Source organism: Borostomias antarcticus (assembly GCF_949987555.1).
Source record: "Borostomias antarcticus genome assembly, chromosome: 2".
Classification (NCBI taxonomy): Eukaryota; Metazoa; Chordata; class Actinopteri; order Stomiiformes; family Stomiidae; genus Borostomias; species Borostomias antarcticus.
Genome location: NC_140235.1, coordinates 23,301,786 through 23,314,016, shown reverse-complemented (window position 1 = coordinate 23,314,016; position 12,231 = coordinate 23,301,786). Strand labels below are relative to the sequence as shown.

The following is a 12,231-nucleotide window of genomic DNA, read 5'->3' as shown; positions in this document are numbered from 1 at the left end:
TAATCAATAAAAAATAACAAATGTGAAAGCGCCAAACGGGATTCTGGTTCGGACCTTGGTCTAGACCTTTAGGTGTGAAAGCGCCCTAAATTTCCATTTAATTTCACTTCATTAGTCAGTATGAACAAGCTCCCATTGCAGCCGTTTTCTGAGATGGGCGTTGCCGAAGAGGGATCCCTCAGCGATTAGTTCATCCCCTAACCGATCATGGAATTTGACATAGCATTCAAAGGACGCTGATTGGCCTGGTTGGAATTCCAGCCGAGAAATCACTCTGAAGAGCTTTTCCAGACCCTGCATCGCATTTAGAATATGAAAGTGGGTGTGCGATTCAGGGCCTGGAGCCAGGCTATGTCCCCCCCCCACCCCTCTTCCTACAGCTCCTTTTCATCTGCACCCATAATTGTATTCATAGAAGATATAATGCTTGTTGCTGCTCTGCATATGTGTCTCTGTTGCAGATTTCAGCAGGTGCCTGTAGCCCCTGGGCCAGATGCTGCCCCCCTGCCTCCTCGGGTTCTGGGACAGGTAGGCAGCCAACACCTGTCTGACGCGTTGTCTGTTTGTGCGGGTAAGCAGCTTATGAAGGAAATGTTAAATGTGTGATGCTATTCACCATCTGTCTTCGTAGGACGGAAAGCTGGCCCCGCAGATGGCGAGGCCGAATCCACCGAGTTTTGGCCCGGGATTTGTCAGTGAGTACAGCTGCAAGTTTGAAGCATGCAAACTTCAGGGGGGGGGGGATCTCATAACTTTAGATGTTTTTGTCCAAAGTAAAAATGGCAACATGCCCTCTCTTTGTCCTTGTCCATTCTAATGAATTTCAATACTCTACCCTGTTCTACTGCACTCTACTCCTGCTCCACTTCAGACGAGGCCCAGACGCGCCAGTACGAGGAGTGGCTCCAGGAGACCCAGCAGCTTCTCCAGATGCAACAGAAGTTTCTAGAAGAACAGATCGGAGCTCACAGGAAGTCCAAGAAGGCCCTGTCAGCCAAACAGCGCACAGCCAAGAAGGCCGGACGGCAGTTCCCTGAGGAGGACGCGGAGCAGCTCCGACATGTGACGGAACAGCAGACTGTGGTGCAGAAACAACTGGAGCAGGTGGAGCAACATACGCATAGCATAATATAGCATAATTTAGAATAGCTTAGCATAGAGTCTAGCTAGAATAACTAACATAACATGACAGCATAAAATACAGCTACTAATAAATGTAAGAATCTAAGCATATACTGTACAGGATATGCATCCATTGAGAAACAATCTTCTGCCAGTGCATGAAATACAGTTCAACATAGGGGATCAAGATCTCTGTGTGGTGTCCTAGTTACGTTGCAAACGTGATGACACATCTGTTTTTTGAAACTTGAGTTTAGCCGTAGCCTAGTGATGCATCCTTGTCTCATGAGGAGCAGACAGCCAGCGCTAACCTCAGATCTAGCTGACCTTTTAGCTGTGTACAGAGTGAGACTGTGCTAACTGCAACCCTGACCTCTCTGAGTCTGAAGAGAGCTGAGAGACGGGGTGTAGAGGAGGAGAGAGGGGAGGGAGGAGAGCTGAGAGATGGGGTGTAGAGGAGGAGAGAGGGGAGGGAGGAGAGCTGAGAGACGGGGTGTAGAGGAGGAGAGAGGGGAGGGAGGAGAGCTGAGAGACGGGGTGTAGAAGAGGAGAGAGGGGAGGGAGGAGAGCTGAGAGACGGGGTGTAGAGGAGGAGAGAGGGGAGGGAGGAGAGCTGAGAGACGGGGTGTAGAAGAGGAGAGAGGGGAGGGAGGAGAGCTGAGAGACGGGGTGTGGAGGAGGAGAGAGGGGAGGGAGGAGAGCTGAGAGACGGGGTGTGGAGGAGGAGAGAGGGGAGGGAGGAGAGCTGAGAGACGGGGTGTGGAGGAGGAGAGAGGGGAGGGAGGAGAGCTGAGAGACAGGGGGGCGAGGATAGGAAGAACAGTGTAGTGACAATTCTATGCACTGACCTGTCCATCTCTGGCTCTCAGATCCGTAAACAGCAGAAGGAGCATGTTGAGCTGATCGAGGAGTACCGCACCAAACAACAGCAACAACAACAACAGCAACAACAACACCAACAGCAGAGGACCCTACAGCCTCCTATGATGCCCGCCATGCCAGGCATGCCCACTGGGACGCCCCCTATGGCACAACCCTTGATGGGGCCCATTATGGGGCCGATGCCGCCCCACCCAGGCCAGCCAAGCCCGGCTCACATACCAAGCACGTCAAACATGCCAGGTTGGCATCAAACAGGGGGGCCCATGGCAGGGCCTGGTCCTAGAGTGCCTGTGCACATGCCCCCCCAGATGCCCCAACAAATGCCCCAACAGATACCCCAACAAATGCCCCCCCAGATGCCCCCTGCCACCCCCGCCCAGCCCCAGCCGCTACCCCAGACTCAGACCCCGTCGTCCATGGTGCCTGGTGGGGCAGCTACACCAGCCAGCCAGGGTTCGACAGGTGGAGGAGGAGGAGCAGGAGGAGGTACGACTGGAGGCAGCGGAGGTGGTTCGAGTAGCGCCGGCGGAGGTGGGAATCCTCACGTGAAGTTTGATGACAACAACCCGTTCAGTGAGGGCTTCCAGGAGCGCGAGAGGAGGGAGAGGCTGAGGGAGCAGCAGGAGAGACAGAGGGTGAGTCTCTCTCTCTCTCAGGGTGTAAATACACACTGGCTTTTTTCACTTCCTCTACATTTTATTAATATTTTAAAAATGGCATTAATGTTTTTTTCCATAAGTTCAGTAAAATGAGAGAAAAAAGGATGAATGAGAATAGAAGAGGCACAGAAATATTATATACAGTATAGCTAATTATATCATCGACCATTTTGTTTACAAACTGTGAATTTACGCCAGTCAATCAATCTTGGAAATGTGTTGTGCAGCCAATGCTGAAAAGAGAAAAAGATCTTAGTTCAGTTGTCAGTTACAGACCCCATCATTTAAGAAACTCTTTTCTTAAAGGTGCAGCTAATGCAGGAGGTGGAGAGGCATCGAGCACTGCAGCACCGGCTGGAGATGGAGCAGCAAGGCCTGGGCATGGGGCCTGCGCTGGGCCCTGGGGCTGGAGCTGGGCCTGGGGCTGGAGTTGGTGCTCTAGCTGGGTCTGGCGCTACCTCAACTGGGGACGGCCTCTCCCAGATGCCCTTCTACAACACTGACCTGCCCCCGGACTTCCTCCAGCCCCCCAGGCCCTCCCAGCAACAGCAGCAGCAGGGGCTCCAGGGCCAGGGGCAGCCAGGGCCGATGTTCCCCCAGCAAAGTGGTCTAGCACCGGGCTACAGTGGTGCAGGACCTCCAACTGGTCAGAGCTTCATCCAGGGGCCTGGGGAGTGCAGGGTCCTGCCTGGACACAGGCCTCTCTCTCTGGAGATGGGGTCCAACGTCAGGCCCAGGATGAACCTCCAGCTCCAGGCCCAGGGGCAAGGTGCGCCCTCTGCCCCAGGACAGGTGCGTCCGACAGGGTACGGAGGGCCAGGGATGCCCCCTCAGGCTGGGGCAGGAGAGGGACCCCATCACCCCCATCCGTTTGGGGTGGAGTCATCCTCATCTTCCTCCACCCCCCTGCCTCCCAACTACCCCGGCTCTGGCCCCTCCCTCATCCAACTCTACTCTGACATCATACCCGACGAGAAACCAAAGAAGAAGAGAAACAGGAACAGGAAGAAGAAAGACGAGGACGGCGGAGGAGGAGAGTCGGTCAGGACGCCGTCCACGCCGCGCTCTGACGTCACTGCCCCGCTCACCCCCGCCGTCTCCGACACGTCCTCCACGCCCACGCGCAGCGACCTGTCGGAGCTCTTCCAGCAGGCTGGCTCCACGCCTCCCGGCCTGGCCCCGTCCTCGGAACTGGAGAGGCAGCTGTCGGGCAGCGGCCTGCCCCAGGGAGGCGTCTCCGGCCCGGGCTTGGAGAGTGGCCGCAGCCCCCTGTGCGACGGGACCCTGGAGATCAAGCTGGAGAGGATGGAGGGGGCCGAGTGCCGGGGATCAGCGGGTCCTGCCCTGAAGCACGGGCCAAGGGCCGGGGGAACGGTGAAGCTGGAGGAGGGGAACGAGGGCTTCGCCTCCCCTCCTCCTCTCCACGGACCGGCGAAGGAAGGGGACGCCGGCAACGAGCTGCTGAAACACCTGCTGAAGGACAAACAGCCGCAGGCAGGCAACCAGACCACGCCCGCACACCAGGCGGCCAGCGAGGAGGAGGGGCCAGCGGACGGCACGGCAGCGGCCAGGCCTGGGTCTACAAACAACATGGTGAGGAGGGAAAACTCCTCCGCATTCAGACACGCACACTCTGACACACACACGCACACACACACACACGCACACACACTACCGTTCACTGTCTCGTCATTGTCGTCTCTTTATTTCCCAGACACCCCAGCAGGGCAGTCAGGTGACAGGTAGCGGAGATGTTCCGGGGGGGAAGAGGAAGCAGCAGAGGAACAAGCGAGCGCCCAAGACAGGGGCGGACAAGCCTCCTTCCCGCTACAAGAGGAGGAAGAAGGAGGAAGAGGAGAAGCAGCAGATGGTCTACTCCAGCACTGACACACTGATGACCCACCTCAAACAGGTACCAGACATTGGCTTTCCTGGGTTCATCCAGAAACATCTGAACCTCTTTAGGCCGTATTTCTATACCGGTCACTACACACACCCTGCAGACCCAGCTTAGACACCTACTAGACCATAGATATATTTCTCCAAAAAGCTCTGGACTGACATTGACTTCACGGTTCAGGATACCATGGCACTGCTCACACACTCCTCCATCCTTCTCCCCTCTCTCCTCACCTCTCCCTTTCCCTCTCCTCCTCTCGCCCCCCCCTCCCCCTGTAGCAGCTGTCCCTCCTGCCCCTGATGGAGCCGGTGGTGGGGGTCAACCTGGCCCTGTTCCCCCCCTTCGGGAGCGGTCCTCTCCAGGGGGACAGCCGGCTGACCGGCTCGTTCGGGAACGCGTCCCTCGATGGAGTCTCTGACTACTACTCCCAGCTCATCTACAAGGTGAGCTCATATCCTGGTGCTGGAACTCCATGGGCCCCCTAGGGCAAGGACGACTAAACTAGGACTTAATAGGAGTTTCAGTATTTCTGTACTGTGCACAAAGTGCTATATAGGCTAAATACAGTCCAATTGGTTGGTTGACTGATTAATTAATTGGTTGATTGATTGGTTGGACTACTGATCCAATCTATTGGTCTCATCTAGATTACACAGTTTTTAACCCCTCCACACACTCACCATGGTGCTGTACCCCCCACCCCCACCCCCCTCTTACAGCAGAACAACCTGAGCAACCCACCCACTCCCCCGGCCTCGCTGCCCCCAACCCCTCCCCCGGTGGTCCGTCAGAAGATGGTCAACGGTTTCGCCACCACCGAGGAGCTCGCCAGGAAGGCTGCTGTCCTTGGCGGCCATGACGGTAATATGAAATTCACATTCGGCCGTGTATATAACAAACCAGTCAAGATTTCTTGACCATGTTATCCTATCTCTATACTTCTTAAAAGTATCTTAAAAAAGCAATATGGTTCCTGGTAACTCCTCCATAGCTATCTTTTTATTGAGCTTGTGTTGATTTTAAAAGCATTAATTCTAGAAGTATGAGAAAAAAAGATATGTAATTGGTGTCGATATAGGGAGCTGTTTCTGGAAGGAGAAAGGATGAGTTTGTTTTGAGTTACAGTATAACTCTCTCTCTGTGCTGCCCCCTAGTGTCCAGAGTGGTGTTACTGCGCCAGCAGGCAGTGGCAGCAGCGGCAGCGGGATTGCAGACGGATGAGGACCTCCTGACCCGAGCCCTCAGCCAAGCTCACAGGACTGTAGATGTACCTGCCTCCCTGCCCACGCCTCCACACAACAACCAGGAGGAACTCCGGTAACCTGGCTAAAATAGTTAGTTAGTTAGTTAGTTAGTTAGTTAGTTACGTAGTTAGCTAGATGCCTACCTCCCAGTACTGTAGATGTGCCTGCCTCTACTGCCAACAGACTCAAACTAAAGAAGTGGTTAGTGTAACTCGTGTTGTTTCTATTTCTCAGGGGTCAGGATCACTCCAGTGACCGGGACACGCCCGACAGCTTCGTCCCCTCCTCCTCACCCGAGAGTGTGGTCGGCATGGAGATCAGCCGCTACCCAGACCTCTCCAGGGTCAAGCAGGAACGCCCCTCCCGTTCTCCCTCCCCAGTCATACCCATGATACCGAGCGCCTGGGGGAAAGGTGAGCAGCCAATAAGCCCGACCTCAATTCAAACCGCTGCTATTCTGGGACCCACATAGAACCAGAGACCAAAATTTACCTGGAGTCAGAATGGGCGATTCTCTGGTTGTAGCTGATTCTGTGGAGGTTTCTAGAAGCTTGCTCTATCTGACCATCAAACTGTGTCTTTGTGTTCCTTTTATTTATTTCTGGAAGTTTCAGGTTGTGTGTAGACCGTAGACCAGAGCTGGACTGGTAATCTGGCATACCGGACTTTTTCCTGGTGGGCTGAGTTACCTTGGACACACCTTGGGACCGATATAATTTAATCTATAATAAGAAATAAAATAAAAAAGATAAAAAATAAATAAATCACGGACAGCGCCCAGTTGGTTCAATATCTATTCTGACACTGGGCTGGCCCAATCATCTCTCGTCTCTCACTAGGCCCCGCCCTCCCACTCTGCCCTCTCTGTTTTTGTTGTGGCCGTGGCTCGTAGCCAAAAATCTGTAGATGGATGACGGCATCCAAATGGATAAACAAAAGGGCACGAGGGTGCAGAGAAGTAGCCTTGTGAGATTGAGCTCACATTGTGTTACTCCCACAGATCAGTCTGGCCAGGCTCAACATACATCAGTTAGGCCAATCACAGTCCTATGAAAAGGAACTACTGGCAGCTACGGGCGTGGTTTAGGTGTGACGACAGCATGTGACAGGACTGCTAGCCCGTAACCGACAGTGATAGACAGATGGTTCATCCAATCACCTGCCAAGTATTTTTGAAGTGCCTGCCCTTTTCCAAACAGTTTCCAACAATGCCTTCCCAGATGGTTCTGTGTAGCAAACCACCTGGCCCCTCAGGTTAGTGGAGAAGTTGTGGGGAAAAATAATAATAAATTCCAGAGGCTGATGCTGCCAAAATGTGAAAAAATAACAGACATGTTTGCTGCAGGGGCTGCGGTAGTGTCAACATCTAGACCCGATATTGTGCAGCAACAGATGGAACTCTAAGGAGGCCAGGAGGCTGGCCTCTGCTACTGCCAGGTGGAGGAGCAGGCAGAGGAGCAGGCAGAGGAGCAGGCAGAGGAGCAGGCAGAGGAGCAGGCAGAGGAGCAGGCGGAGGAGCAGGCAGAGGAGCAGGCGGAGGAGCAGGCAGAGGAGCAGGCGGAGGAGCAGGCGGAGGAGCAGGCGGAGGAGTAGGCAGAGGAGAAGGCAGAGGGCAGACGGAGGAGCAGACGGAGGAGCAGGCAGAGGAGCAGGCGGAGGAGCAGGCGGAGGAGCAGGCGTGTGACAGGGAATGTGAGGAGGGACAGAGTGAGCATGTCAGGGCTGAGGGACAGGTGGAGCAGGAGGAGAGTGTAGGTGAAGAGGTGAGCAGGGAGCAGCTTCATAACAGGAACTCACAGGGAGGTGGTGTGTGTGATGCCGATGATGATGATGATTAATTAAATTGTCGATGATTATAAGATAACATAAATAACATAATTGTAACGATATGAAGTGAGACCGTCACCTACTGCTGGTGGTCACTCAAATCAGTCAATGTCAAATAGAACAGCATAAGCAATTTGGCATTGTTTTTGTAGCTAGCATAGTTCCCTAATACAGTTGCAACTTCAGTTGACTATTCTAGTGCTTAAGTTATTATTCAACAGCGTCGCAGCCCACGTCGCTGTGAGTGACCAAGGTCCAAGGTCGTATTATCATAAAATTACTAAAATGATTAGGCTAAGGGTTTTATAAAGATGTGCGAAAAGGCTGTATAATATACAACACCCATAGCTCTAGTGTGCTAAATTTGATTTATTTATTTAGCCTTTATTTAAACTCGAAAGACCATTGAAGCGAACCTCATTTACAATGATGTCGAGTAAAATGTATGCCTGCTTACTGTATGTATAAGCCTACAGGGGAGAAACCATTATCATTTCCAACAATAGGCAACAAATGTTGAAAGCTGTTTCAGTTGTTTATTTTCAGCCAGTTATGGTGGTAACTATTAGGATAGGTAGCTCACACTGGTACACTTGTCCATGGCACTTACTACTTAGCTTTGTGCTGGTTTGGGGGATGTTACAGTAGGTACACAAGGTTTGTGTACTGGTTGGTGGTGTCCAACCGATTGTGGTGAGCTGTCTGGGCCAAAAATGCCAGGGCCAATGTTTTGTCCCATTCCTGCCCCGCAGTTCTATCGAGTACTGTATGTGACTCTTTAGAGGTTTCTGGGTTTATCTGACTCTCCATTCATACTTCTCTGGTTATTTCTAGATGTTTCAGGTTGTTTATAAAGGTATACGATGTCCAGTATGTGTCCTGTATGTTCTGTCCTGTATGTGTCCTGTATGTTCGTTGGGTCGTGTAGTATCTGAACCTCTCCTCGGCCCTCTTCCTCCAGGTACTGAGGTGAAACAGGAAATCAAGGCGGAGCCTGTGCAGTTCCCCTCCTGCCCCAATGCTGGCCTGGTCTCCATAGCGATCACACTCAATCCATTGGCAGCACAGGTGAGCAGCTGAACACCCTGACAGGATGAGGCCTTTTAGAGGTAGCATCTCCAACTGGACAGGAGTTCCACTCTACAGCTTCTTTGTACCGCTGGCTCTAAGTTTGACCCCTGACCCTGTGACCCCTCCAGAACATTCCAGGGGTGATGGCCGCGATGGCGGACCTCCTGTGTGTGCGGGTGCCACCCCACTATGAGGTGACCCGCGCCCCAGAGAGGAGCTCCCTGGCCCTGCTGGCTGGAGTCAAGGTGCCCCCCACCCAGGCCCTGGACCCCAGACACCCAGCCCTCGCCCCCCCTCAGCTGGGCATGAGGTTCCACAGACCCCCCGGACCCCCAGGAGCTCCTACCAACACTGGTCAGTATAGTCCACCATCACCCCATGCAGTGACTTACATGTAATATGTGTGAAATTAATTGATGGTAAAGAATTGGTAGTTCTAACCCATAGCTTGCCACTACTCTATGCACAGTCTTTGGAAGGTAAATTATAGAGTTATAATTGTAGAATTGGTGTGAATCTCATCCGCGATGATGTTCCAAAAGTCAATTTGATTGACAGCCATCTGTGTTTTAGTTCCAGGTGCCAGAGGGGACTACAACCAACATGGTGGAGCAAGCCCTGGGCCCAAGCCTCAGTGGTGCTGCCACTGCAGGGTTGTAGTGCTGGGAAATGGAGTCCGCAAATCTATCAAAGACCTCCCCCTGAAACAGGTATAGACCAGACCACCCAACCTCTGTTCATCTCCAGTCTATAAGACCGGTCCACATCAGACCTCACCACTCTATAAGCTGTCTCTCATCCTCCTCTATCTGTTGTGTGTGTGTGTGTGTGTGTGTGTGTGTGTGTGTGTGTGTGTGTGTGTGTGTGTGTGTGTGTGCGTGCGTGCGTGTGTGTGTGGTGTGTTCTCAGGAGGTCCAGGCAAGAGCGGAGGGCAGTCTTGTGTTCTGCAGTCACAACTGTTCTGTCCTGTACACTGCAGCCCTGCAGACCAAGACTACTGACAGCAAGGTGAGTCTGGAGTATTGGTCACACTTTCACACATTCTCCACCTGGAAAACCATAGAGGAGTCACTCCCACACTGGGTTAGGAAAGCTAGAAAAGACAATCGCCTAAAAGAGAGAATCTTAGAATTCTTAAGAATAAAATAATTATTTTTAATGGGAAACATTATTGTTTGTGAGGTCGTGGAAAGGAACACATTTAAACAGACATGCAAACAAAGCTCTAACCAGTATCTCTGTGTCTCCGTGACTCACTTCAAACGTTGTGACATTTAATGACTGTCCGTCTGTCCCTCCGTCCCTCTGTCCCCAGCAGCAGGCCAGCTCATCCGTCCTCCAGCCAGATGAGAACACTCCGGAAAGCCCCTCCAGAGTCCAGCACCAGTACAGCGCCAACACCTCCACCCTGGACGTCCGCTGCCTCCCTCAGCTGACCCTCAAGCCCTCCCCGCCGTCCTCCCCACCCCTCACCTTCCCTTCCTCCGTCTCCATGGAGACGGCCTGTCTGCCCACAGTGACCGCCAAGCCCGAGAGCCTCAAGGTCACTGTCAAGCTCAAGCCCCGCCCACGGGCCGTCCACACCTCGGGAGGGGAGGAGTCTTCGTCGCCCTCGTCGTCGTCGTGGCGACGGTCTCCGGGCCCCCTGAGCAAGCACTGGAAGGGGCAGCGCTGGAAGAGGTGGAGCGTCCGCATAGTGGTGCCGCAGCGCCTCAACGCGTCGCTCCCCAACGAGGAGGAAGTGGACGAGCTGCTGAGGAAGCTAGGGGAGTCGCTGAGGCCCGACCCGCTGCCTAGAGACCAGCGGCGCTGCTGCTTCTGCCACGAGGAAGGGGACGGGATGACCGATGGGCCAGCCCGGCTGCTCAACCTGGACCTGGACCTCTGGGTCCACCTCAACTGTGCCCTCTGGTCCACCGAGGTCAGTCTTTACTCAAATCTGTACCATCCTTTTACCCCCCCATCCCTCTTAATGGGTACGTACCACCAAGTCTGAAAACAAATGTAAGGCTAAACATTGCCTTCATTATCAGGATCAAATATGTTTTGCAGCTCCAGTCACATTTTTTTGGCCAAAAATGGCTCTTTTGATGAACGATGAATTAACTCTTTTGTAGGTTGCTGATGTAGTTTGTACCATCTGAGATTAGGTTTTAGCCTAGTCTATACCATCTGAGATTAGGTTTTAGTCTAGTCTATACCATCTGAGATTAGGTTTTAGTCTAGTCTATACCATCAGAGATTAGGTTTTAGCCTAGTCTATACCATCTGAGATTAGGTTTTAGTCTAGTCTATACCATCTGAGATTAGGTTTTAGTCTAGTCTATACCATATGAGATTAGGTTTTAGTCTAGTCTATACCATATGAGATTAGTTTTTAGTGTAGTCATATACTGTACCATATGAGATTAGGTTTTAGTCTAGTCTATACAGTGAGATTAGGTTTTACTCTATGCCATCTGAAGTCAGTGTTTACTGTAGTCTGTACTCTGTAGGTCAGTGTTTACTGTAGTCTAGATCATGCTGATGTATAATGTTCCGTTTGTTTTAATGATAATGGATCATGATAGAAAAACAAAGCAACACTTAAACACCACCCAACATTCATCCATTCTTCCATCCGTCCATCCGTCCGCTCCAGGTGTACGAGACCCAGGCGGGCGCCCTCATCAACGTGGAGCTGGCGCTGAGGCGGGGCCTGGCGGTGCGCTGTGCCTACTGCCAGCAGATGGGCGCCACCAGCGGTTGCCACCGCTTCCGCTGCACCAACGCCTACCACTTCACCTGCGCCATCAAGGCCCACTGCACCTTCTTCAAGGACAAGACCATGCTGTGCCACCTGCACCGCCCCCGAGGGGCGGGAGGTGGAACCGCGGGGGAGAAGGCCAGCGCGACCGCCCTCCAGGCCGGTCCCGCCTCGCTCCCTGGCTCCTACGACCACGAGCTGCGCTGCTTCGCCGTGTTCCGCCGCGTGTACGTGCAGCGCGACGAGGCGCGGCAGGTGGCGAGCATCGTGCAGCGCGGGAACCGCCAGCACACCTTCCGCGTGGGCAGCCTGGTGTTCCGCGCCGTCGGCAGGCTCCTGCCGCAGCAGATGGCGGCGTTCCACTCCGAGACGGCCATCTTTCCCGTGGGCTACCAGGCCAGCAGGATCTACTGGAGCATGCGCCATGGCAACAGGCGCTGCCGCTACATCTGCTCGGTGTCGGAGAGAGACAGGCGGCCCCTGTTCACCGTCAAGGTTGTGGAGAAGGGATACAACGACCTGCTGCTGACTGGACCCACCCCTAAAGGTATGACATCATACCATGACCCTTAGCCCTGCTGCTGACTGGACCCACCCCTAAACGTAGGGTGCCAAGCCCTGCCCCTTAAACTTTCACTCCTAGACTGGTACGCCCAAATCTAACTAAACTAACTAAAATCCAATATGCTGTACACACCAAAAGTGGTTACACACATACTGTATGATCATACAAATATGACCCCCCCCCCCTCCCCCTCCTCTCCAGTGTTGCATAATGTT

The 12,231-nt window shown here is 53.2% G+C and overlaps 1 protein-coding gene across 1 annotated transcript in view; it reads left to right on the top strand.

Moving 5' to 3' along the window:
- kmt2ca (lysine (K)-specific methyltransferase 2Ca) overlaps window positions 1-12,231 on the top strand; it is a 91,070-nt gene that overhangs the window by 73,795 nt on the left and 5,044 nt on the right. Inside the window, exons 40-55 of the mRNA XM_084453845.1 lie at window positions 462-528; window positions 632-695; window positions 872-1,104; window positions 1,992-2,639; window positions 2,970-4,256; window positions 4,378-4,575; window positions 4,842-5,006; window positions 5,283-5,424; window positions 5,718-5,880; window positions 6,042-6,220; window positions 8,596-8,702; window positions 8,834-9,059; window positions 9,279-9,415; window positions 9,615-9,713; window positions 10,021-10,626; window positions 11,347-11,998. Of these exons, the coding sequence (XP_084309971.1) occupies window positions 462-528; window positions 632-695; window positions 872-1,104; window positions 1,992-2,639; window positions 2,970-4,256; window positions 4,378-4,575; window positions 4,842-5,006; window positions 5,283-5,424; window positions 5,718-5,880; window positions 6,042-6,220; window positions 8,596-8,702; window positions 8,834-9,059; window positions 9,279-9,415; window positions 9,615-9,713; window positions 10,021-10,626; window positions 11,347-11,998 (4,973 nt within the window). The remainder of the gene's footprint in view (window positions 1-461; window positions 529-631; window positions 696-871; window positions 1,105-1,991; window positions 2,640-2,969; window positions 4,257-4,377; window positions 4,576-4,841; window positions 5,007-5,282; window positions 5,425-5,717; window positions 5,881-6,041; window positions 6,221-8,595; window positions 8,703-8,833; window positions 9,060-9,278; window positions 9,416-9,614; window positions 9,714-10,020; window positions 10,627-11,346; window positions 11,999-12,231) is intronic.